Consider the following 21,442-nt stretch of genomic DNA (forward strand, 5'->3'; position numbering starts at 1 on the left):
TGGATTTGATTGCGCATTTGAAATCCTATGCGGCGCTTAACTACCACAACGGATTACAGATTACATAGGATTTTTCTATAACCTTATATTGGGAGATTGCGCATTTGAAATCCTATGCGGCGCTTAACTACTACAGCAGATTACGGATTACATAGGATTTTTCTACAACCTTATATTGGAGAAAAGGGTTGGTAGTTGTGCCTAAGTTGATATTTTGTGCTTTAGATTTATTTGCGTTTTGTCTTCTAATTAGTTTTGAATATTGTTTTTTTAGTTTTTCGTGTTTTGTGTTTGTGCGTGTTTAAGAAAAGGTCTATTGTTTTAGCAATTGTTTTTTGTCTAGTTTTATTTGGTGGATACCTGGTTTTTTTGTTTTTGGAAAATTTTTTTTGCTTTTGTTTTCATTTTTATCATAGTCATGTTTTTGTAATTATACGTTTTGAATTTGGCATGCGTCATTGAAAATTTTTTAAATTTGTTTCTTCAATGAATTTTTGTGTAATATTTTTGGGTTTGAGGGTTTGAGGGTTTGATTTGGTTTTGATGTTTTTTGAGTGGATTCTCATTTTACTTTGTTTGGTTCTGTTGGTTTATTCCTGTTAGTTTTTTATTGTTTAGTTTCGTTTTTGTATTTCATCCATCTTTGCCTTAACTTCCCCTCACTTGTAGAATTGGCTTGCTTCACGCTTTTAAGTACGAACCCCAATCTGAGTTTAGCTACATTTTGTAACTCTTTCTTTCCCCAGCGGCTTTTTCATTGTTTGGGGCCTGTACTGCTTGGGTACTTTTGCTATTAAGCCTCACTCCCATTTTTTTCGGGTCCGTTTCAAACTTGTTACTTATCAGTTTCTCCCATCGCTCTCTTTCCTCCCATTACTTAACGTTGGGCGAACTTCACACACACCCTCATCATTCTCACTCATACTTTTTCATATCGCTTTTGCCTTTCCCCTTGGATCGCCTTGTTTGAACACCGTAGTGCTCAATCTACCTAATTTTGTCATCAATTGCGGAAATGAACTAATTTTTTAATTTGGTATTTTTAGCTCGGTTTCAATTATGTTTTTGAATGTTCCTATCATCTGAGCAAGTTTGCTCCCTCTCGCTCTGTCAGTCATATCTCGTCTAATTTTCTATTGTTCTCTACTTTCTTGTTTTTAGTTTTTTTAATAGTTTTATGCAGTTATGACGTTTGTTTTGGTATTCATTTGTTGAATATAAGATCAATTTTGGTTTTATAAAATTGTGACTAGTTGCTTGTTACCTCCACTTTTGGCCTTGCATTTTCCCATTTTATCTGCATTTATACCCACCAACTTATATAGGTAGATTTTGTCATCAAACTGTTCTGCCAGTTTTGAATAAGTTAAAAAAATTTTATTTGGTAATATTCGGCATTAGATTTGTTTTGTTTTGTTATTTTTACATCTCATTTGTTTTTTATTCTTCTATCTTCATTTATTCAATTGGAATTTCCTCGAATTTTGTACCCATTCAAACTTCCCTATACTGAACATCTATTTTTCATACAAAAAAATCCAAAAGTAATTTGTTTTCTGTTTATTCTAATCGCATACCCTGTCAGTACTCGTGAAATCAATCTGCTATCGACCCAACGCAAAGTCAAGCATATCCTCAATTGCAATTAATTGACCAACAGTATTGATTTTTCAAATCAAGAATTCATATCGAGAACCAGTTTACTTCCACTCATCTTTTTTGCATCTTGATACACTGATTGATTGATATATTGAGATATTGATATATAGGAATAATGGTATCCGGGTATCTGAATAATAGACATCTGAGTATCTTGGTATACACAGCCATCATGTATTAAAACCCTCTTTATCTCCAATAGTTTGCCCTCACCGTTCTGTCTTCAAACATCACTAAAAAGTGTAGATTATCGAGTAAACCGAATATTTTAGTTATTCAATAGAAATAAATGATTGCAAGCACCGGTCATGCCACTGTCCGATCGTCAAACACATACCATTCAAGTTAATACTAGCAATAGTAAAGCCTAATAAATCTAATCGAGTTGAATTCCTAAATAGCTAATATATTCAGCATACTCGTCCAATAGCTCGGAACTGGATGCTACTATTTATTCTGCAGCTATAACAGATTCCATGAGCGAGCCGAATAGCCATATATCGTATAATTCAATCTTCTAAATCAACCTAAATGCCTAGTTAGACAACTGTAAGACAGAAAATGATTGACCCTACTATTCACATAATTCGAACCATTCGACGCAGAATTGCATACTGGAGTTCTAAGTTAAAAGTCTGGTAAGTCTGGTTAATGTTAGTCACAACTATTATGTAAACAAATTATATGATACGGACAGAAGAAATACTCGTCAACAACTAGCAAATTCCTGGAATTCGTTCGGCGCAGGAATAAAGAGCTGGTTAAAAAGGTTGGAGCGGGAAGCGGGCGGGACGCCTATTTGTAGATTTCGAATCCCCGACCCTTTGCCTCAGCTAACTGTGATTGGTCCGTTGTGACAATAATTTGGTCTGCTCGGTAGCATTGCAAAGCATTTCAAAAATCGCTTTAATTTTTGGCGAATAAATAAATCAACCAAGAAAGAAAAACAATACAGTTGAATGAGCGCGATCGAGCAAGAATTGGCAGACTTGTACTCGAAATCGTGCCCTCACCCTAGTATATAGCACGTGAAATACCTTATAGGGATTCCACCTTATTCATTTTTACCACCCTCCAGGAAAATCGGTGGCCTATTTATATTCGTCTCTTTTAGGGGTTGGAGGGTAATTGAAACAAATATTAATTTAACCATGCATTGTGTTTTAAACCTTTAATATGCAATCCGATATTAATTCTCACTCAAACTATTAGAGTTGCCTATATATTATGTCAATTACCCTGTTTCAACTTCATTAATTCAATACTTTCTCCTAATTTATATTTAATTTCATACCCTATTATTTTTAACCTTCAATTTTCAAGTTTTCTCTTTTAACCTTACTTTACTTTATCAATCCCTACCTCAATCCCTAATTGATTTATATGGCCGCTGCATTTGACTGCGCATCTGGGAGAGAACCTATGCGGCGCTTAACATAGAAGATTGACTCTAACGTTGACTCTAACGTTGACGTTGAGTTTAAAATTTCATTCAGACAATGTTTAGGTATTAAAAAAAAAGAAGAGCTACTAGGTAGCTAAATTCTCTAATGATCCTTCCGCAGGTTCACCTACGGAAACCTTGTTACGACTTTTACTTCCTCTAAATGACCAAGTTAGGGTAACTTCTCGCTTTCTGGAAACGATTTCCCATCTCCTGAACGCAATCCGAAAACTTCACTAAGCCATTCAATCGGTAGTAGCGACGGGCGGTGTGTACAAAGGGCAGGGACGTAATCAACGCAAGCTGATGACTTGCGCTTACTAGGAATTCCTCGTTGAAGAGCAATAATTGCAATGCTCTATCCCCAGCAGGACGGAGTTTCACAAGATTGCCCGGAGAACCTTTCAGCCCAGATGAACTTGAGAATTAATTTTATTGATTTATTTATTATTATCACAAGCCGTCTAGAAGGAATGCTTTGTAACCATTCAATTCGCAGTATAATTGCGGTAGGATTTTGAGTGATTGTTTGGATTTTGCCGAAGAATACTTTTCCTAGGTAACTTCGGGCTACTTGTTGATCCTAGTGAGGTTGAATCCTTTAGACTATCTGATACCGTAGACTTTTTTTTGTACGAGGATTCCTGTAGATGAGAGATTTTTGAGCAAAGTGTTAGATTTTTCTAGAAATGGAGAGTTATGGTTGTTTTGAAGCGTACGGCTATTGTTAACAAAACAGCTGGATTAATGGGAACAAAACTAATTGTGCAAATTGTCGTCGTACTAAAAACATTAAAATATGTTTATGTATTTTATTTCTCAATTGTTTAATTCTGAGATTGCGACCAGAGAATGAGTGGTTTTGTGCGATTTCTGATTTGATTGTAAACTTCCTTTTACCTTTTTGTGTGAGTAGTATAAAAGATAAGGTTATCGGTTGATATTAATCATGTTGTATGAATGACATTCAGCCCATCTGGTGGCTTTTGACATAGATGGCCGGTCAGAAGGATATGCAATGATTTTCCCCTTTATCTCAAGTCCGCCGGAGGCACGGAAAAGATAGTAGAGCATCATATCACTATATAGAGATGACAATGGCGACTGATCAATATGTATAAAGTCTTTATACATATTTGGGAAGCCAACTACCATTTTCCACCACTCAAAGACCTCAATGTCGTTGTGATATGCAACAGAACGTGCCATGCGGTCAAGACCGGTGACATAGAGTGAATTTTTTGATTCTCCCCGACGTGGAATGGCAGAACGATATAGCATAGGCGTATCGTTAAACAAATCCTTAATATACCGAATGAATAAATGAAATCGATCACGAAAATATTCTAGTTCCGAAAAATAAGGTAAACGATTTTTTTCGTTGTCACCATATGCGGATTCTTGAGATAGCTCAAACATTAAAGCATCCCAAAGCAAAGATTGAAATATAATTAGATCAGGTCCGCGCCCATCAATCCCCTTCACAAGGTCAACCTCTTGCTGAAAAATATGCTTCTGGCGATCCTCAAATGACACATACTCCATATTTTCGCGCCACCACCATTCTTTTCTCTCATGTGCCATGCTCGCAACATGCCAATGTGTAATTGTGAAGTTGAAATCCGGGACGTGACAGCTTGCCACCGTATGTTGTTCAGGATGTTTGTCTCCAGTCAAACCAAGGCGAGAGCAAAGAAATAAATCCATCATACGATCGACAGAGTCACCAAAAATCAGAATTCGTTTATTTTGCAACCAACGAAGATGTTTCGAGAGAAAGTCCAATCTTTTTTTTTGGCGGCCGGTTAGCGGATCGCCATCGAGATTTTTATTTTGATTCTGTTTCGTCCGAGTGAGATTCATATATTCAGTAAGGGCATGAGACCAAGAATAGGCCACGTTCTCAGGGATGAGTTTGTTGAGGAGAGGTTTATTGACAGCATCAGGCGGGAATATGAAATTTTTTTGCTCGTCAGTCATATTGGCAGGATCTCGCAAGCCATCATGACCCAAAAGATGTTCGGGATAAAAAGGAAACCAGCGAGCTTCTTCGTAAGGAGCGACGGGAGGTAGTAAAAGATGACCGGGGATTCTATAAGGATCTATACATTGTGGAGGTAGATTTAAGGAAGAAGGTTGTAAAGATGGAGGGATTGTTTCTGTCTTAAAAGAACTAAAAAAAATTAGCTAAAAATGAATCTTAACACAGGAAAATAGTACCGGAAAGTAAATGAAGAATGTTCGAACACCAAGAAAAAAAGGATGATGAAAGTGAAAAGAATATAAGTCGCAAAGTTTCTACGCCAATAAAATAACGCGGCTGGGAAAGAAGAACCCATTGTAGAGAATGGAAATTGAAAGTTAGGTACGACGACTAATGAAGATTGGGTATTGAGTTCAGACAATGAAAATCCAGAGAAAAAATCGAATAAATAGTGAACTGGCGCAATGAGTTCAAAGATGGTAAAGGAGATGTATAAAGATTTGAGGTAAGAATGGAGGAAAGGGAATGATGAATGCGAAAAAAAGATGAAAGCTAGAAGCAGGAGAGGGCAGAAGTTGAAGGGTTAGGAAGGGCGCGTCCGGTGATAACGCGTAAGCTTGGATAGCATTGGGTAGGGGATAAAAGAAGTTTATGAGGGCAACTAATAAGTAAGGCAAGTCTGGAATGACTCCTGCATGATCTTCACTCTCGAATAAATTAAGGTTTTGAGGGATTTTAGATCATAAATTTTAGATTTGGGCTGAGCGTCCAGCGGTTGAGCTGGGAGGTAGCTTAAATGCCTATTGGCATGCCGCAGGGAGCCGTTCCAATTCGCACCCGCTAGCTGCTGCGTTTAAAGTCGCCCGCGTCTCCCGTCGCGACTAGAACGAAAGAATTTAGGCCCCAATTTGTTAGGTCATGAGCCCGCAAATATCGAGTTAAACCTCACTACCAGAAGTTTTTTATCACATAACAATATCCGCTTTTAGTTTGTCGCTCTCGATTTAGTTTTCAATATCCATTCCAAAAAATTCGAACATCGTGGAGGGTTGAGGGTTGAGTTGATCTAAGATGACCAATTCGGAGTGTGCCAGAATTTAGGTCTCAGCACCCAGCTGCGAATCAATTTTTATGGATGTGTCATATAGTTTAAACTAGTTTTTGGGACAACCACTGCAAAGACACATTTGGTTCTAATCTGCAGAAGTCACAGGATGATATCTGAGTTAGCATTCTCATTAAACAATTTAATTATAATCGATTTATCAAATCTATTCAGAATTAGACACTGTTAAACAAGAGATCTACCCTGATCTAAAAAAAAGAGCTTCCAAATCTACAAAATCTTCTGATCTTCGGATCTAGCTTGAGCTTCAATCGTGTAGCGGTCACCCAAAAGTCCATTACGCTCAGCAGCAATTTGAAATGCCAAAATCTTCGAGCCGAATCGAGCTGCCGACAAATTTCCAACCATGTAATACATGTTCGGAATTCCACAGTCTCTATAGACACTCTTCAGTTCACCTTCATCATCAAGACTCCAAACTGGCTTCAAGAGTTTAGCGTAATCTTTACCAAGAATTTCGGCGAGTGTATCGGGGAAACCTGTATAACCAGTTGCAAACACAACGACATCGGGATGAAGTTGTGAGCCATCTTTGAACACAACAGAAGTCTCGGTGAAATAGTCTATTTCCCCATTTTTGACTTTAATATCTCCAGAAATAATTCGCTCAGAACAGCCAGTATTGAAATAATAGCCTCCTGCTTTCTCAAGTGCGAACATCAAGAAGCCAGAACCATCTGGACCACTTGTTATTTTGAAGCCAGCTTTTTTGAGACCTTCCAAGAGGTCGGCGTCGAGAGCTGCAATTTGTGGAATGATACGTTGATGGAATAACTTTGCAACAAATTTGGGAGTACTTTCTGCAATTCTATCAGCGAGTTCAGTTGGTGGACCTGCTTCAGAAAATAGTGTTCCATTCACGATAGGCATTCCATTTTTCACGGACATAACATAAGTTGGTGATCTCTGAAGCATCGTTACATCGGCACCGTTATTAAAAAAATCCAGACTAATATCATGCGCAGAAGTACATGCGCCAACAACCAAAGCTTTTTTCCCAGACCAATCAGAACCTGTACCGTGTTGAGAAGAATGAAGCAAAGGCTTTTTGAAAACATTTTGTCCTTTGAAAGGAGGAGGCATTTTTGGAAGTCCACCACCAAGACCAGTGGCCATGACAAGATGTGAAACAGCAAAGCAATGTTCTACTCCATCACGATTAATTGTGACAGTCCACTTTCCTGAATCAAAAAATGTCTTCTCTGGAACGACGCTAGAGGATGTCCACACATTAATTTCTAGGACATCTACATAATATTCGAGAAAGTTTGCAAGTTTCCCGGAAGGTGTAAAAATCGGCCATGTCGGTGGAAAAGGCATATATGCCAGATGATTAGCCCAAACAGGATCATGAAGTGAAAGAGATCTGTACCGCAAACGCCAATTATCCCCAATGCGTGCGTACTTATCTATCACAAGAGATTTAATTCCAAGTGAGTTAAGTCGAGCTGCCACTTCGAGACCATTGTGACCACCACCAACAATAATAACTTCAGGAGAAGCATTTTCAACTTCCTGAGATCGAATTGCGTCGTAAGACTGCTTTGTATTATGAGCTCCTCTAATACGGTGAGCTCCAGTAAGTTCTGGTGAACCATGGATACCATCAAGAGTTGTGAATACAACCCAAGCAGTATAAGGGCCTTCTTGTTCAGGAATAAGTTTTGCAACTCCAACACCCGGACCAATCTTGGAATCAAATGTGAAATGGATTTCAATGAAAGAGACATCTGGAAATGGACGAGCAACAACCGGTAATGGGCTCGTAATAGTAACATCACGAGCTGCTGCAATAGAAAGACGATCAGACGCAGCTTGTTTGATATTAGGCTTAGCTATGGAGCGAATATCACTAGTAAACGCGATAACATCACGCCAGTAGCCGGACAATGCGAAGAGTTTGTCAAAGGCAGCTGCATCAGCAGTAGTTACAGCAGCATTGAATCTCTCGGTCCAATTGGATGCAATTTCATGAACTTCACTATTCGACAAAGAGGAAGAAATATCATTTGACGGAAGCACTGAAGGAGGAGGAACTGGAATGTAAGAAACCATTGTGAATAATTTGGAAGTAAAATCTAACAAGAATACTGGGACTAGGAAATCGACTGACGAAAGGGCGATAATAGGCCACCTATAAATGCAAAAAAATATAAGCTGGTTCTGGATGATTTACCTGAATCGAAAAAATCACCGGATTGAATCGGTTTGAATGTACATAATCTGTTATTTTCTAATCTTCCGTTTGATTATCAATTACTGAATTTCCGAGCCGTCGAATGCCGTTAGTCTTGAGTACTGAAATCGTGATTGCGGGGTAATTTGAATCTTGCCGTCGACAACCGCAATCATTTCTAACTTTGTCGGCAATCCCAGGATGATCAAATAACTTTTTTTGCACAATTATTTCAAGGATGTTATAGCCACTAGTTCCATTTTTTTTCCTTATTTGTCTTATTTTGCAATATTATTAAAGCAGTCAAAGCCCTCTGTCCTGCAAACTTTAGGACTAAATTCAGTAAACCCCACATTCTTACGATGAAGATCAAAGAACACACTTTTGTGAGTATTGCACTATTTTCTATCAGAGAGAAGTAAATTTTAACAAGACCATAGATTATTACTGGCGGTCTTGGTGGAATCGGTAAGGCAGTAGCAAAAGACTTCCTTTCTCGTGGAGCAAAGGTCGCTTTATTTGATATTGTACCTGAGGGTAAAGGTACTGCTCTGGCGAAGGAGCTTCATTCCACCAAAGCTTTCTATGTCCATACTGATATCTCCGATCCTGAGTCAACCAAAGCTGCTGTCGAGGCAGTAGTAGAGACTCTTGGTGATCTGAAAGGTGTAGTACACTGTGCGGGAATCGCTATTAAGCGACCTTGGTCGAATGATATTGCGGACTCCATTCCTGATTTTATCAAGATGTTGAATGTCAACACTGTTGGCACTTTCGTAATCAATGCACAAGTTGCCGATGCCATTAACAAGCCCTTGAATCATCCAGAAGGTTCCTCGGCAGATTCAGCTTCAAAATTTTGGACAACTGATGAAGAACGTGGAGTAAGATATCAAATACATTGTATTTCTAAATTGCATACTTACCAGTTGACTTAGGTAATCATCAATTTTTCTTCTGCTGCGGCACATGGACTCTATGCTCGAACTCTCGGTTATGGTCCTACCAAAGCGGCTGTTGCTGGTATTACTCGCACTCTCAGTGATTTCTTAGGCCCTTCTGGTATCAGAGTTAACTCTATATCACCTTCTATCGTTCAATCTGTTATGACTTCGAACTTCCTCGGCTACTTTGGCGATGATTTACTAAGTCATGCTGCTTTTCCTCGCAGACCAGTTCCAGTGGAGGAAATCGTTCGCACTGTTGTTTATTTAGTTGAGAATGGCTTTATAAATGGCGAAGATGTTCGGGTTGACTCTGCTTGGAGACTTGTTACTTCGCGAACTCCAGGTGGAAAGGATCCGCGAGAATTGGCTCCTGGTTTAGAGTAGTTCCGACGTAAATAATGACCATTATCAAATCCGTGGATATACTAATCACCGGAATAATAGTTATTTATTTTCAAGATATTATTCAGAGTTTATTTTCCAGTAAAAATTGTGACTGAGCCGCGTGTTCATATTTTTGGATAAACATACGTTTCTAAATTAATAATTAGAAATGTAAAATAATAGCGCATTATGAACTGGGTTTCATAGAATCAGCGTGGCAGTTATGAGATGTACAGTAAGATATTAAAACAGTTGGAATAATCTAAAGGATAAATAATGAGAGAGCTGCGGAAATAAAATGGATTTACTGGATGACATGGATTTAAAGAATATGAACAGAGGCGGAAGTCCAGCTTTCTGATTATGACGATTAGTTTCATAGAGAGTCTGTCTTATTTAACAGAGCAGATACTGTTAGAGTTAAGAGTTTCTTTTTGTGAAGTTTAATCAAGGTGCTTAAGCCTTTATAATACATACATGGTCATCTACATGCTCCAGTCCGTGCTCGTTACAAACACACTTTAGTTTTCCTTCTAGCTGATGTAAGAAAATAGCTGCTAACACTTAAGAATCATCTTTAGGTATATTGATCGTTCAAATTACAACAGCATTGAAAATTCGCTTAACTAGCCTGATCATACGACCATGAATCAAAATATGACATCCATATTTCAGAATCTATATCATATGACAACAATGATGTCAAATCCGCACCACCACTATCAGAACATTCTGATTCAGTAGGCTGGAATTCACCAGGAAGTAAATCCATGATATTAGCAAGACCTTCGTCCAAAATTGATAATGGGTTTTCTGAGTCCATTTCCGATTGAGGTTGTAGACCCGAGCTTGTATCATTGTTTGAATAATCCGCTTGTCTTTCTCCAACGTTTTGATTGTGAGATTTGTGGTTCTTGGGCGTGTTTACTGTCGTAGTCATTGCTGAAATCGAAGAAATAGGACCACCCTCAGCAGACCATAGTTTGTTAATAAGGGTGTAAAGTTGATTGATTCGTCTGACTAAAGGGTGCTGCTTATCAGTAATTAAGGAAAGTTCAACAAATGTAGAAATTGTTCTGCGCACAAGACTCATGACATTCTGCTGATCTTTGGGTATTACGGCTCCTGTAAAAACTACTTTAATCAAAAATACTACTGCATAAGAAATATAATCGTAAAACCGAGAGGGTAGGTAGGCGAGAGCACCACCATTATGGAGCTTATCTATGCAGATTGTCAGGAGCTCAACAGCAGCCTTCTCCGATTCCAGTATGAATTTAGCATCTGGAGATCCTGTAAGACCACGGGGAAAAACAATAATTCCCAATGATGTATTTATAGGAGGAGCATTTGGATCTTCTTTATACCGAGTAAGTTTGCGCCTTAGATGGCTCTGAAATGCAAACCCATAGGCATATAATTTTGCGTAGTGAAACGTGATCCACATTGTCTCATTCAGCGGAAATGTATGCCATGATTTTTGCTGCCACGTAAGTCTAAATGCTGTAAAAGTTCTGGTATATTCATCAAGAATTCGATAGTATTCACCAACCCAAACTAACGCTATTGTTCTGTCGCGCGAAAGATATAGAGTATCATGAATATTAGTCAAAATCTGCGTTAATTCTATCTGGGCCTGGACATGAGATGCGTAATCTTCAGGATTACCATTTTTGGTAGATAAGGTTGGAAAATTCATAGCAGAGTCAAGTACTATCGAGACACCAACATCTGGATTCTGAAAACATAGGCCTGGCCCTCTGGACCAAAACGCTTTTCCCAGTCGTATCGACTCTTGTCGGTCATGCAGGTAACAATATGTCCATACGAGACGTTCACGGTGAGTTTCATCATCCATGACATCAGTCGGTCTGATAAGTGTTTTCTGATCAAGACCCAAGAAGTAGCTCAAACGAATGGCTAGACCAATCAACGTCCAGGCCATACATTCTTCATGATAGTGCACTCGTATCGTGTTAATGCCGGGCATGTGCGGAATGTTTTCAGAGAGAAGTAACAGAGATTCAATCGCACCCACGGTTGGGGTAGTTCCAAACATCAATCCGCTAATTAGATTCTGCATGTACTTCCAACATCGGTCATGTATAGCTCTATTTTCATAACGTGCAGACACAATAACCATTGCTGTTAAAAGATAAGGCTCATGCACACAAAATTCGCTTACAAGTTCATCCGTTAGAGGAGCACTTGAAAATGGGATGATTGGGAAGTAATGATGATGTCGACTAAAGTAGATGGATAAAAATGTCCGCAATTGAGTCGGGTTTAACAGTCCAAGTTTAACGAGAGAAAATTCGGAGATCCTGTCTTGAAAGCTAGATGAAGGGCGGATGTGATGTCCACTAGATTCACTTGTTTGAGAACCTTCTGAGATAGAAACTTGCGAAATTATATTGGGATTAACTGACGAATCTGATCTGTGCTGATCACTATAATTTACTGCTTCGTCTGAACGATTATGAATTGATCCGGAAGCATTATCATCATTGTCGAAACCTATAGTGCTTGTATCCGTTGTGCCATTTCCGTTAGCATCCATATTTGATGAATATTTCACTGATTCTTCATCACTATGGCTCTCGTTATCACTCATATGCTCAGCTGCGCGAGCAAGAATATTGAGAGCATCAGATGGGTTGCGAATCAAAGAAAATGCTAAAGTCTCGGTGTCTAAATTCAAATCTTTAGAGATAGAGAGCTTCTGCGGCCTAGTACTTTGTGGACTACCTTGCTCATTAGAAGACTGTGAGGCTAAAGTATGCTCTCCAGTAGGTAAAAGATCTGCCCCTATCGTCTCCGGCTCTGCAATTGTGATATGTGAATTCGGAACTTCTATTACGGTCATTTCAGATGTTGAAACACCGTCATTAGAAAGTAACGGCAAATTTGATGAAGCTTCCTGTAACTGCTCTCTCGCGGACGAATCCGTTGTATTCAAAGCTAATGAAATCGGCTGCAGAGGTGCAGTATTTGCTGTTGCGCGGAGAGCGCGCGCATTGTCAATATTGGCTCGACCTCCTCGTCGGCTAGGAAGAAAGTTGCATTGCTTATTCTCTCGTTGACATCTTTCACAAGGCTGGTTGTATCTAGAATCACGAAAAATACACCGTGCCTATATAATATCCAGCTATTAGCTCAAATGTCTGCTAAATTCACTGATAAAGCCGATTTATTTACCTTTCGAGTCCTGCAATTACTGCATGCTCGGTAAGCTCGACGAAGCTTTTCGCCGACAAGTTTTTGGCTCTGCTGAGCACTATGATTCATCTGGCCGCGTTCTCTGCAATCGAGATTCTCTTGTTCCATTGTAATTTATCACTAGATATGGTAGTAACAAAAATTACTTATTGTCTAAGTCACTTCAAGACTAGATCCGTAATCTCATTGCACTGCTTGTTGAGATCTAATGCCGCGAGGTTGCGGGGAAATTGGGAAGACCGCTTTTCCGATGACCTCGCCCAAGCGCGGCGTTCTGAAAGACGTCTAAATGGGTCTTCTTCCTTCGATAGCCGATGAAACTAGCCTTAATTTTACCGAATACTATAATAGTGTTACATATAAGATGGTGGACCTGCTGGTATACCAACCAAAAATTCGATATTAAATTGATCATTTGAAATGTCGACAAAGCATTTTGTGTCAGATATCGATTTTCTTGTTCTCACTGCTCTGGAGGAGTTAGTACTTACTAATCCTGAGGTAATTTATTACAAGGATCAGAAAGGTAGGATGTTATTTAGAGATTATTGATATCTTACTAACAATACATAGTTGTCGCTCAGATTTCTGAAAACTCCAAGGATGTAGCAGTGATATCTGGAGGTGGCGCAGGCCACGAACCGGCACATGCCGGATTTGTAGGGGCGGGTATGCTCACCGCCGCTGTCTCTGGCTGGATATTTGCCTCACCTTCAGTGGCTCAAATATCGCACGCGATTGGCTCTGCTAACAACGGTCCGGCTGGAGTTCTTCTAATCATCAAGAATTATACTGGAGACATTTTCCATTTTTCCTTGGCCGCAGAAAAGGCGCGAAGCCAAGGTATCCCAGTTGAAATAGTTATTGTTGGAGATGATGTTGCTGTTGGCAGGACCAAATCTGGCAAAGTCGGTCGCAGAGGATTGGCAGGTACTGTTCTGGTACATAAAATTGCTGGAGCACTTTCTGCGGAACATAAGAGCCTGGAGGAAATTGCAGCTATAGCAAGAGAGACTGCTGCAAATTTAGTGACAATTGGTGTCTCGCTTGGACATGTTCATATTCCAGGCCGTAAGATTGAGAAAGAGAATTTATTGGGTCCTGATGAAGTTGAGCTTGGCTTAGGGATTCATAATGAACGTGGCTTCAAACGGATCAGTCCTATTCCAAAACATCCAGAGATTGTCAGCACTTTGATTGATCAACTTGTTTTACAGGACGATCCTGAACGATCTTTCGTTGACTTTGCTGATTCCGAGGAAATAATTTTGCTCTTAAATAATTTGGGTGGTCTCTCTCCTCTTGAACTTGGATCGATCACCGCTGAGGTTGTTTCTCAGTTAACAGCCCGTGGTCTACGGCCATCACGTTTATTTCGTGGAACTTATATGACAAGTTTAGACGGACCCGGCTTTAGTATCACACTCTTGAAGACGCGAACAGCTTTACTTCCATTTTTTGATGCACCTACTAATGCTGTGGGATTTACTCCTGGGACTGTTCTAGCGGGAGTCGAAGATGTGAGGAGTCGAATTATTGAAAATTTTCGTGTGCCCAATATGACTGCTCAAGTTACTGGTGGTCTGACTGTGATTGGTACGTATGGTTAATTTGATTTTCAGGCTGTTTGCTATCTTTTCTAACCTATGTAGCTGACACATCATCTTTTAAGAGGGCCGTAACAAACGCTGCTGCTAAAGTGATTGTTGCAGAACCGAAAATCACGAACTTTGACACCGTGGTTGGTGATGGTGATTGCGGATATACTCTCAAACGTGCAGCAACCGCGGCTTCAGATTTTGTATCTAATTTATCTGACAAGGAGGATATTACAGTTACAACTCTGGCCAAATTAGCTGATGCTATTGAGAAAAATATGGATGGTACCAGTGGAGCAATTTTTGGTATTTTTTTGCATGCACTTGCCACTGCTGTGACATCTTGCAAGAAAAAGCTCGATGTCAATGACTGGGCTACTGCTGCTCGAGACGCACTAGAAAAATTATATCTTGCTACACCAGCACGTGTTGGTGATAGGACCTTGATGGATGCGCTTGTACCTTTCGTAGAAACATTGATGCTCACCAAAAGCTCCACCGAAGCTGCTATTGCGGCTCGGAAAGGAGCAGAAAGCACTTGTGGAATGAATGCTAGTTTAGGTCGAGCAGTATATGTGGATGCTTCTGGCTATGACATTGTACCAGACCCGGGTGCAATAGGGATTGCAGAGCTTGTGGAAGGTCTAACTAGTTTTGTCGTAAAAGATTGAACGTGAATATTTATCATAAATTTTTTCTGCTTTTAGGAGTGATAATGGATACATGCTTTTGAAAAATCAAAGCAGCAAAGTTCCATATATAAGACAAATGATAGCTATCGATGAATTTATTTTGAGCTCTCTACTTCTTACACAAAATATTACGAAAGCGACAATTTATTTCCAGTATTGAGAAATACATTTATCTGGCCATCCAACCCCCATCAACAGTTACAACGTCACCAGATACATAGTCACTTGCAGCCGAGGCCAAAAATATGACAACGCCTTTAAAGTCTTCTGAAGAACCCCAGCGATTAGCCGGAATACGCTCCATTATCTGTCTTGATCTTGTGGGATTTTCGATCAACGCTGTATTCATTTCTGTCGCAATGTATCCAGGAGCAACAGCATTCACATTAATTCCTTTGCCGACCCATTCATTTGAAAGAGCCTTAGTTAAACCAACAATACCATGTTTTGCGGCAGCATATGCTGGTACTGTTATACCACCCTGAAATGAAGCCAAGCTAGCAATGTTGATAATTTTTCCACGACTTCCATTTCTCTGAGATTTGGTTTCAAGTATATGACGGCCAATATCGCGAGCCAAACACCAACACGATTTCAGATTGACTTGAATTACTTCGTCCCAATCCGACTCAGGAAAGAGTTCTGCTGGATGCCTGCGCTGGATGCCTCCACAATTGACGAGAATGTCAATTAAAAGACCAAGATCTTCAGTAATATATTTGGTGACCTTTCTAACCTCTTCAGCATTTGATAAATCGCATTGAACGATCCATGCCTTATTTCCCATCTTCTCGATCGCGTCTTTGGTGGATGTATTGGTAGCACTGCGTTGGATAAGAACTACGTCAGCCCCAGCTTCAGCAAACCCTATACAAATTCCAGCACCAATTCCTCTAGTACCACCAGTCACAACTGCAACCTTTCCTTCTAAAGAGAAAAGGTCTCGAGCTTGAGTTCCAAATACGCCCATTATGAATATGAATATATTATGAAATAATAGTAGAATAACAGGCAAAAAGGAGCCAGCAGAGTTCTGGTTTCTTATTAGCAAATAGTTCTGTTAAGCCGCTCATATCAAACGGTAGTAGACGGTAATTAATTAGCCGGCCCGGGAGGCTTTCCCCGCAGTATATTCCGTTACCGGTAATATTCACATTGCCTACAATGACTAATGGGCAATCTTTCCCCAGGTTATATATGAATCTACTTCTAAGTTAAAAACTAGATGTTATTCCTATTTGCTCAAATGCCATTTCAATAAAAGTATTGATTTCATCAAGTCTTTCAAAACATAATTTTATTCAGTTGCACAAACACAATGCCTTCTCCTCTTGAAACAGACAACAGAAAGGGTTTAAGTGCCTTATCAGCAGAGTCATCGGACAAAATCAAGTCAATTGAAACTTTTCGAGTTCCGCCCAGATGGCTGTTCGTTCGAGTTGAAACTGAGAAAGGCATTGTGGGATGGGGTGAAGGGACTTTAGAAGGTCATTCAGAGGCAGTTGAAGGTGCATTTGAAGATTTTAAGGAACGGTTTATTGGATGGGAAGCCGCCAATATCGAAGATATCTGTAAGTTTCAGTTATTAAGCATAGAAATATCCAGCTTTTACTGACATTCATTAATAGATCAAAGTGCTTATAGGCACCGCTTTTATAGAGGAGGAGAAGTTCTTATGTCTGCGCTTGCGGGTCTAGACATAGCTTTATGGGATATCAAGGGCAAAACTCTTGGTGTACCAGTGTGGCAGCTTCTGGGCGGAAAGGTACGGGATCGCGTTGCTGTATATGGATGGATTGGTGGAGACCGTCCTAAAGATGTTTTGAAACAAGCTCAAAATCGCAAGGAGCAAGGTTTTACGGCCGTGAAAATGAATGCTGTAGAATCTGTAAGTTCTCTGATGATTTAAGCTCTAAAGCTGGCTTCTAATATTTACTCAGCTTGGATGGCTCGCTTCTCCGGATGACCTTAAGGCCACAGTTGAAAGAATTAAAGATGTTCGATCAACTGGCATTGATGTCGGACTTGATTTCCACGGTCGGATACACAAAACTATGGCCAAACAACTTGCACGTATGCTGGAGCCCTACTCTCCTCTCTTTATTGAGGAGCCATTACTTCCAGGGCACGTGGAAGAGCTCAGTAAGCTTTACCAACAAACAACAATCCCAATTGCGGTATGTACACCTTCGGTATATTTTTCTTATTTGAGATAATGCCTGCTAATTTATTACATTATAGCTTGGCGAGAGATTGTTTACTCGACAGATGGTAAGACCATACCTTGAAGCAGGTTGTATTGATGTGATCCAGCCCGATATCTCTCACTCCGGAGGTATTTCTGAGACGAAAAAAATTGCTTCCATGGCAGAGACTTATGATGTAGGTGTCGCACCTCATTGTCCGCTTGGTCCAATTTCTTTTGCAGCATCCTTGCAGATTGCAATTTCAACTCCTAACTTTCTCATTTGTGAGATGTCGTGGAAAATGCATTATAACCTTGGGTCTGAATATGATTTGTTCTCTTATATTGTTGACAAAGATGTCTTCAAGGTTAATAATGGTATGATTGAAGCGCTAGCAGCACCTGGTCTTGGAATTGAGATTAATGAAGATCTTGTCCGCAAAGCCGCCATGGACTCAAAAAATTTTTCGTGGAGAAATCCAGTATGGAGAGGTCCTGATGGTGGAATTCGTGAATGGTGATTGTTGAATTTCCTTTATACCTGTTTTCTCGAATTATATTGGATACGAGTTTCGCACTTTGACAAACTAATTGAAATAGTAATTGAAATAGTCCTTGCCTATAAGTCACAGAATGAATAGCTGCTCAAATGAGTTTCAAACATGCATATTTAAACACCGTGTAATAGTATACAAATTTAAATTTTGTACAATAGTTGTATAAGATAAAGGCAGCATATTTCATAATCGGCACGTAGAAGAAAAGTCAAATTAATGGTATTTCGATTTTTGGCAATTTCTATGAGCCCGCTCACAATCAGCTGCGCAGTTGGGAGAAATGAATCAACTGAAAAGAACGGAAATATTCGAGCATTTCTCCTAATGGATAGGGAAGTAACATTTGGGAAATGGTAAATTCAACAGAAATATTTTTCTGTGATTTCTTCCAAATGCACTTTTTACTATCAAGCCCTAAGTAATAGCTCCCATATTGTTTGCTATTCTACCATCCCATGGAATTGATATCACTATTTTTAGACTTTCAACACAAACACAATAAACTGAAATTCATTGAATTCTATTCAGTTTTTCAATTTTCTTACGCTCTTTCTGAAGTTGCAGCGAATAGCGGACACCAAATCCATGCTGGAAAACTTCTTTGATTTCTTCAAGTGACAGTCCAGATACTTCAGGATATAATAAAAGAACGCAAACCCAACCAATAAAAGTAAATGCTGCATATACACCAAATGTACCGGAGACTGTAATATTTTTCATCATAGTCAGATATGTTGCGGAGACAACAATATTGCAGCCCCAACAAGTGAGTGTAATCATCATTGTCCCGATCGAGCGCACTTCCATCGGAAATAGTTCAGTTCCCTGCCAGGGAATATTTCCAAGAGCAATTGCATAAAACGCAATGAACATAATAATACATACGAGAATAACGATACTAGCCCAAGTAATTTTCTCTTCCGTGACTGTCAGGTCGGAACTAATTGGGATGTAATGAACAGCGACTGCGGCGATAACAAGCGTGAGAGGCATTCCCCACATCGTCCATACCAAGAAACGACGTCGACCAATGGAATCAAGATAGACCAAAGCGAAGATAGTAAATAAGAAATTAGCACCGTTAGTTACTACAGATACGGCTAGCGAGTTGTCGAAACCAGCCACAGCGAATAAGGTAGGCGCATAATAGAATAGAGCGTTTGTACCCGCAAATTGCTGAATACCCATAAGTCCACATGCGACAATCAAAGCAATCAGATTTGCTCGATCATGATAAAGTAAACGAAATTGTTCCTTTAAAGTTAAATTATGCAGACTAGATTCTCGCTGAAACTGTTCGCGTATTAATTCCACTTTATTCGTGACTTCTTCTAGTGTTGCATTAACGTAGATTTTAGCTGTAATTGCTTTAGCTTCTTCAATTCGGCCTCTCTGAATTAGAAAACGAGGTGAATCAGGAATGATCCAACATAAACCAAATAGAATTACTGACGGAATAACTGCAATAGCAATGGAATATCGCCAACCATGTGCAACATATTGAAAGCCGATGTTCACAGCCTGCGCAATGCATTCGCCAAAGGGAATTGCCAAAGCATCAAGAGTAACTAAACGACCACGCAGTCTAGCAGGTGAAAGTTCTGCAATATAGATTGGTGCTACCATCGCAGCTTCACCAATACCAACACCAACAATGAATCGACCAACGACTAGTTGTTCGATAGAATATGAGCTTGCTTGAATTATACTGCCAATTGAAAAAATTAAAGCACCGCAAGCAATAACAAATCGTCGCCCGACACGGTCAAGTACCAATCCAGCAGCCAATGCACTAAGAAAGGCGCCTGCCGAAGTAATTGATGTGAGAAGCTCTTGTCGGTTTGAATTAATGTCAACGTGTAAATCATCGCCAATCATAACAAGAACACCTGAAATGACAATAAGATCATAGCCAAACAAAAGACCACCAACTGCTGCTGAAGCCGCGATATACCAAACATAAGCACCACCGTATTTGTACTCAATTGAATCCAACTGCTCAGCAACATTAAGACATATACTCTTCCTGTCAATACTCTGGCTTGTATTCACAATTGTAGTCGCGATTGTTTGCTCTTGGTGCAAAACAAAATCACTGAGTTCTTTAGAAGTCATGTTAAAGACTGTAACTGAGTTGTATATCAAAGAGTTAATAGAGTTGAATAGAGTACTTTGGACAATGCAAGTAACGAGAAAGCGTGAGAGTTGGTAAGAATTAAAAAACTGATGCGAGAGGAATGCTGTAGCTTTATATCAAATTACTATTACATTGGTTAAGATTGGCAACATATTTTTCCAATATCAATCTTTATTTCATCTGGGGAACCGGTGCTGCCGCCACAAAGCGGGTAAAAACAGATAATGTCCAACTAGTCTCCCTCTAACTAAATTGTGGGGTAAAGGTCTGGGCGGCTAACGACGGTATTAAATGAAGTCAAAATGCGGGGTCACACTAAACCCTTGAATAGTTTAGCAATGACGGTAATATCTTCAGCGAACGACAAATTTCGCAAAATCTGTATTCCATGATAGACAATAATCGAATCCAATATTAAACACTCAAATTTGAAATTTATATAACGGTATATGTCAAAAACTTTTTCCTTGTAGAGTAATAATTTGTTTATTTACGGTTTAGAGAATTGAAAGGTAGTACTCGAAGAGGGAAGTTTCTTGTTTGGATACATGACCAAAGAAGCAAGATATTGTCATCAAGGCAGAGTAATTGCATACGAAATGATACTATAATCAGTAAAATATGAGTAGAATCAGTTTAACTCGCAAATAAGCCGGTAGAAATCACATATTACTTTGTACTTACTGCAATATAATGGAAGCGAAGCGTATAGTCTATGCTTTGCGAGTTTCGAGTCCTACTAGGTTGCATCTAATATACTCGCTGATCAAATCATATCCAATAATCTATGCAAGATATTTTTGATTAGGAATCGCTCTCTGCAATTTTAGATATTTATTTAATATATTCCTCGAAGCGCTCCAAACTGTGTGTAATTGTCGGATGCATCGTATCTTTCCCCGCGTCAGCAGCAGCTGTTACAATTCTCTATACTGCAGCATTGATAAGCTTATTCGAATTTTATCTTTAGAAGCTACTAGCAAAGTTGTTAGCGTAACAGCATTTTCACTTCTCAATATATCTTAAATCCCGCCTGTTAAGGACACATTTGTTACAGAGCTAGTATACAAGCTTTCCATGCCATTAGCAGCACCATGTTCTCTTGAAATGAACTTGAAGGTTTTTACGCAATTAACAACAAATGCGAATTTAGAGTGTTTAATTTTTTGGAGGCTTACTATCGAGATCAAATCTTGAACTTTCAGATTTGAAATAAGTGTGCAAAGTGCTTAAGAAATACTTTGACTTGGGCTAAAACAGCGTAGTAATTTTACTTAATACACATTCAATCATGTGCTAGACTATTGAGATTGCAAAGCTCAAGCATGTCATAG

The 21,442-nt window shown here is 39.4% G+C and overlaps 8 protein-coding genes across 8 annotated transcripts; 3 read left to right on the plus strand and 5 right to left on the minus strand.

Annotated features, from left to right (window-relative positions):
• Window positions 1-4,033: 4,033 nt before the first annotated feature.
• On the minus strand, window positions 4,034-5,442 carry V1516DRAFT_686998 (uncharacterized protein; the record flags this gene model as incomplete). The annotated part of the gene is made up of 2 exons (XM_066923698.1): window positions 4,034-5,276; window positions 5,324-5,442. 2 exons carry the CDS (start codon window positions 5,440-5,442, stop codon window positions 4,034-4,036), a joined length of 1,362 nt encoding a protein of 453 aa, XP_066775466.1.
• Window positions 5,443-6,423: 981 nt separating this feature from the next.
• V1516DRAFT_686999 (uncharacterized protein) lies at window positions 6,424-8,268 on the minus strand (the record flags this gene model as incomplete). Its single annotated transcript, XM_066923699.1, has 1 exon — window positions 6,424-8,268. The coding sequence occupies one exon, from the start codon at window positions 8,266-8,268 to the stop codon at window positions 6,424-6,426; it is 1,845 nt and encodes a 614-aa protein (XP_066775467.1).
• A 483-nt stretch (window positions 8,269-8,751) lies between these two features.
• Window positions 8,752-9,720, plus strand: V1516DRAFT_665781 (3-oxoacyl-reductase; the record flags this gene model as incomplete). The annotated part of the gene is made up of 3 exons (XM_066920698.1): window positions 8,752-8,775; window positions 8,830-9,273; window positions 9,328-9,720. 3 exons carry the CDS (start codon window positions 8,752-8,754, stop codon window positions 9,718-9,720), a joined length of 861 nt encoding a protein of 286 aa, XP_066775468.1.
• A 184-nt stretch (window positions 9,721-9,904) lies between these two features.
• Window positions 9,905-13,541, minus strand: V1516DRAFT_679389 (uncharacterized protein; the record flags this gene model as incomplete). The annotated part of the gene is made up of 3 exons (XM_066922913.1): window positions 13,329-13,541; window positions 12,919-13,281; window positions 9,905-12,853 (listed from the first exon to the last, which is right to left on the minus strand). Coding segments are annotated over exons 2-3 (2,636 nt in total), but the record flags the coding sequence as incomplete, so codon positions are not given.
• V1516DRAFT_679390 (Dak1 domain-containing protein) lies at window positions 13,301-15,574 on the plus strand. The gene is made up of 3 exons (XM_066922914.1): window positions 13,301-13,465; window positions 13,513-14,535; window positions 14,592-15,574. Exons 1-3 carry the CDS (start codon window positions 13,360-13,362, stop codon window positions 15,206-15,208), a joined length of 1,746 nt encoding a protein of 581 aa, XP_066775470.1. The 5' UTR covers window positions 13,301-13,359; the 3' UTR covers window positions 15,209-15,574.
• V1516DRAFT_679392 (NAD(P)-binding protein) lies at window positions 15,318-16,263 on the minus strand. Its single transcript, XM_066922915.1, has one exon. The coding sequence runs from the start codon at window positions 16,197-16,199 to the stop codon at window positions 15,399-15,401; it is 801 nt and encodes a 266-aa protein (XP_066775471.1). The 5' UTR covers window positions 16,200-16,263; the 3' UTR covers window positions 15,318-15,398.
• Window positions 16,264-16,388: 125 nt separating this feature from the next.
• Window positions 16,389-18,148, plus strand: V1516DRAFT_679394 (enolase C-terminal domain-like protein). The gene is made up of 4 exons (XM_066922916.1): window positions 16,389-16,800; window positions 16,858-17,117; window positions 17,170-17,406; window positions 17,471-18,148. Exons 1-4 carry the CDS (start codon window positions 16,548-16,550, stop codon window positions 17,933-17,935), a joined length of 1,215 nt encoding a protein of 404 aa, XP_066775472.1. The 5' UTR covers window positions 16,389-16,547; the 3' UTR covers window positions 17,936-18,148.
• On the minus strand, window positions 18,056-20,350 carry V1516DRAFT_503575 (general substrate transporter). The gene has a single exon (XM_066919119.1). The coding sequence runs from the start codon at window positions 20,084-20,086 to the stop codon at window positions 18,482-18,484; it is 1,605 nt and encodes a 534-aa protein (XP_066775473.1). The 5' UTR covers window positions 20,087-20,350; the 3' UTR covers window positions 18,056-18,481.
• Between the last annotated feature and the right edge of the window lie 1,092 nt (window positions 20,351-21,442).

This window comes from Lipomyces oligophaga, assembly GCF_038497815.1.
Source record: "Lipomyces oligophaga strain CBS 7107 unplaced genomic scaffold V1516scaffold_7, whole genome shotgun sequence".
Taxonomy (NCBI): Eukaryota; Fungi; Ascomycota; class Lipomycetes; order Lipomycetales; family Lipomycetaceae; genus Lipomyces; species [Lipomyces] oligophaga.

Bases quoted from the DNA above. Each gene is read 5' to 3' on its own strand.
- V1516DRAFT_679390 (XM_066922914.1), top strand. From the start codon at position 13,360: ATGTCGACAAAGCATTTTGTGTCAGATATCGATTTTCTTGTTCTCACT. The intron at 13,466-13,512 runs GTAGGATGTTAT...AACAATACATAG, and splicing joins TTATTACAAGGATCAGAAAG to TTGTCGCTCAGATTTCTGAA. The intron at 14,536-14,591 runs GTACGTATGGTT...TAACCTATGTAG, and splicing joins TGGTGGTCTGACTGTGATTG to CTGACACATCATCTTTTAAG.
- V1516DRAFT_679392 (XM_066922915.1), bottom strand. From the start codon at position 16,199: ATGGGCGTATTTGGAACTCAAGCTCGAGACCTTTTCTCTTTAGAAGGA.
- V1516DRAFT_679394 (XM_066922916.1), top strand. From the start codon at position 16,548: ATGCCTTCTCCTCTTGAAACAGACAACAGAAAGGGTTTAAGTGCCTTA. The intron at 17,118-17,169 runs GTAAGTTCTCTG...ATATTTACTCAG, and splicing joins AAATGAATGCTGTAGAATCT to CTTGGATGGCTCGCTTCTCC. The intron at 17,407-17,470 runs GTATGTACACCT...ATTACATTATAG, and splicing joins AAACAACAATCCCAATTGCG to CTTGGCGAGAGATTGTTTAC.
- V1516DRAFT_503575 (XM_066919119.1), bottom strand. From the start codon at position 20,086: ATGACTTCTAAAGAACTCAGTGATTTTGTTTTGCACCAAGAGCAAACA.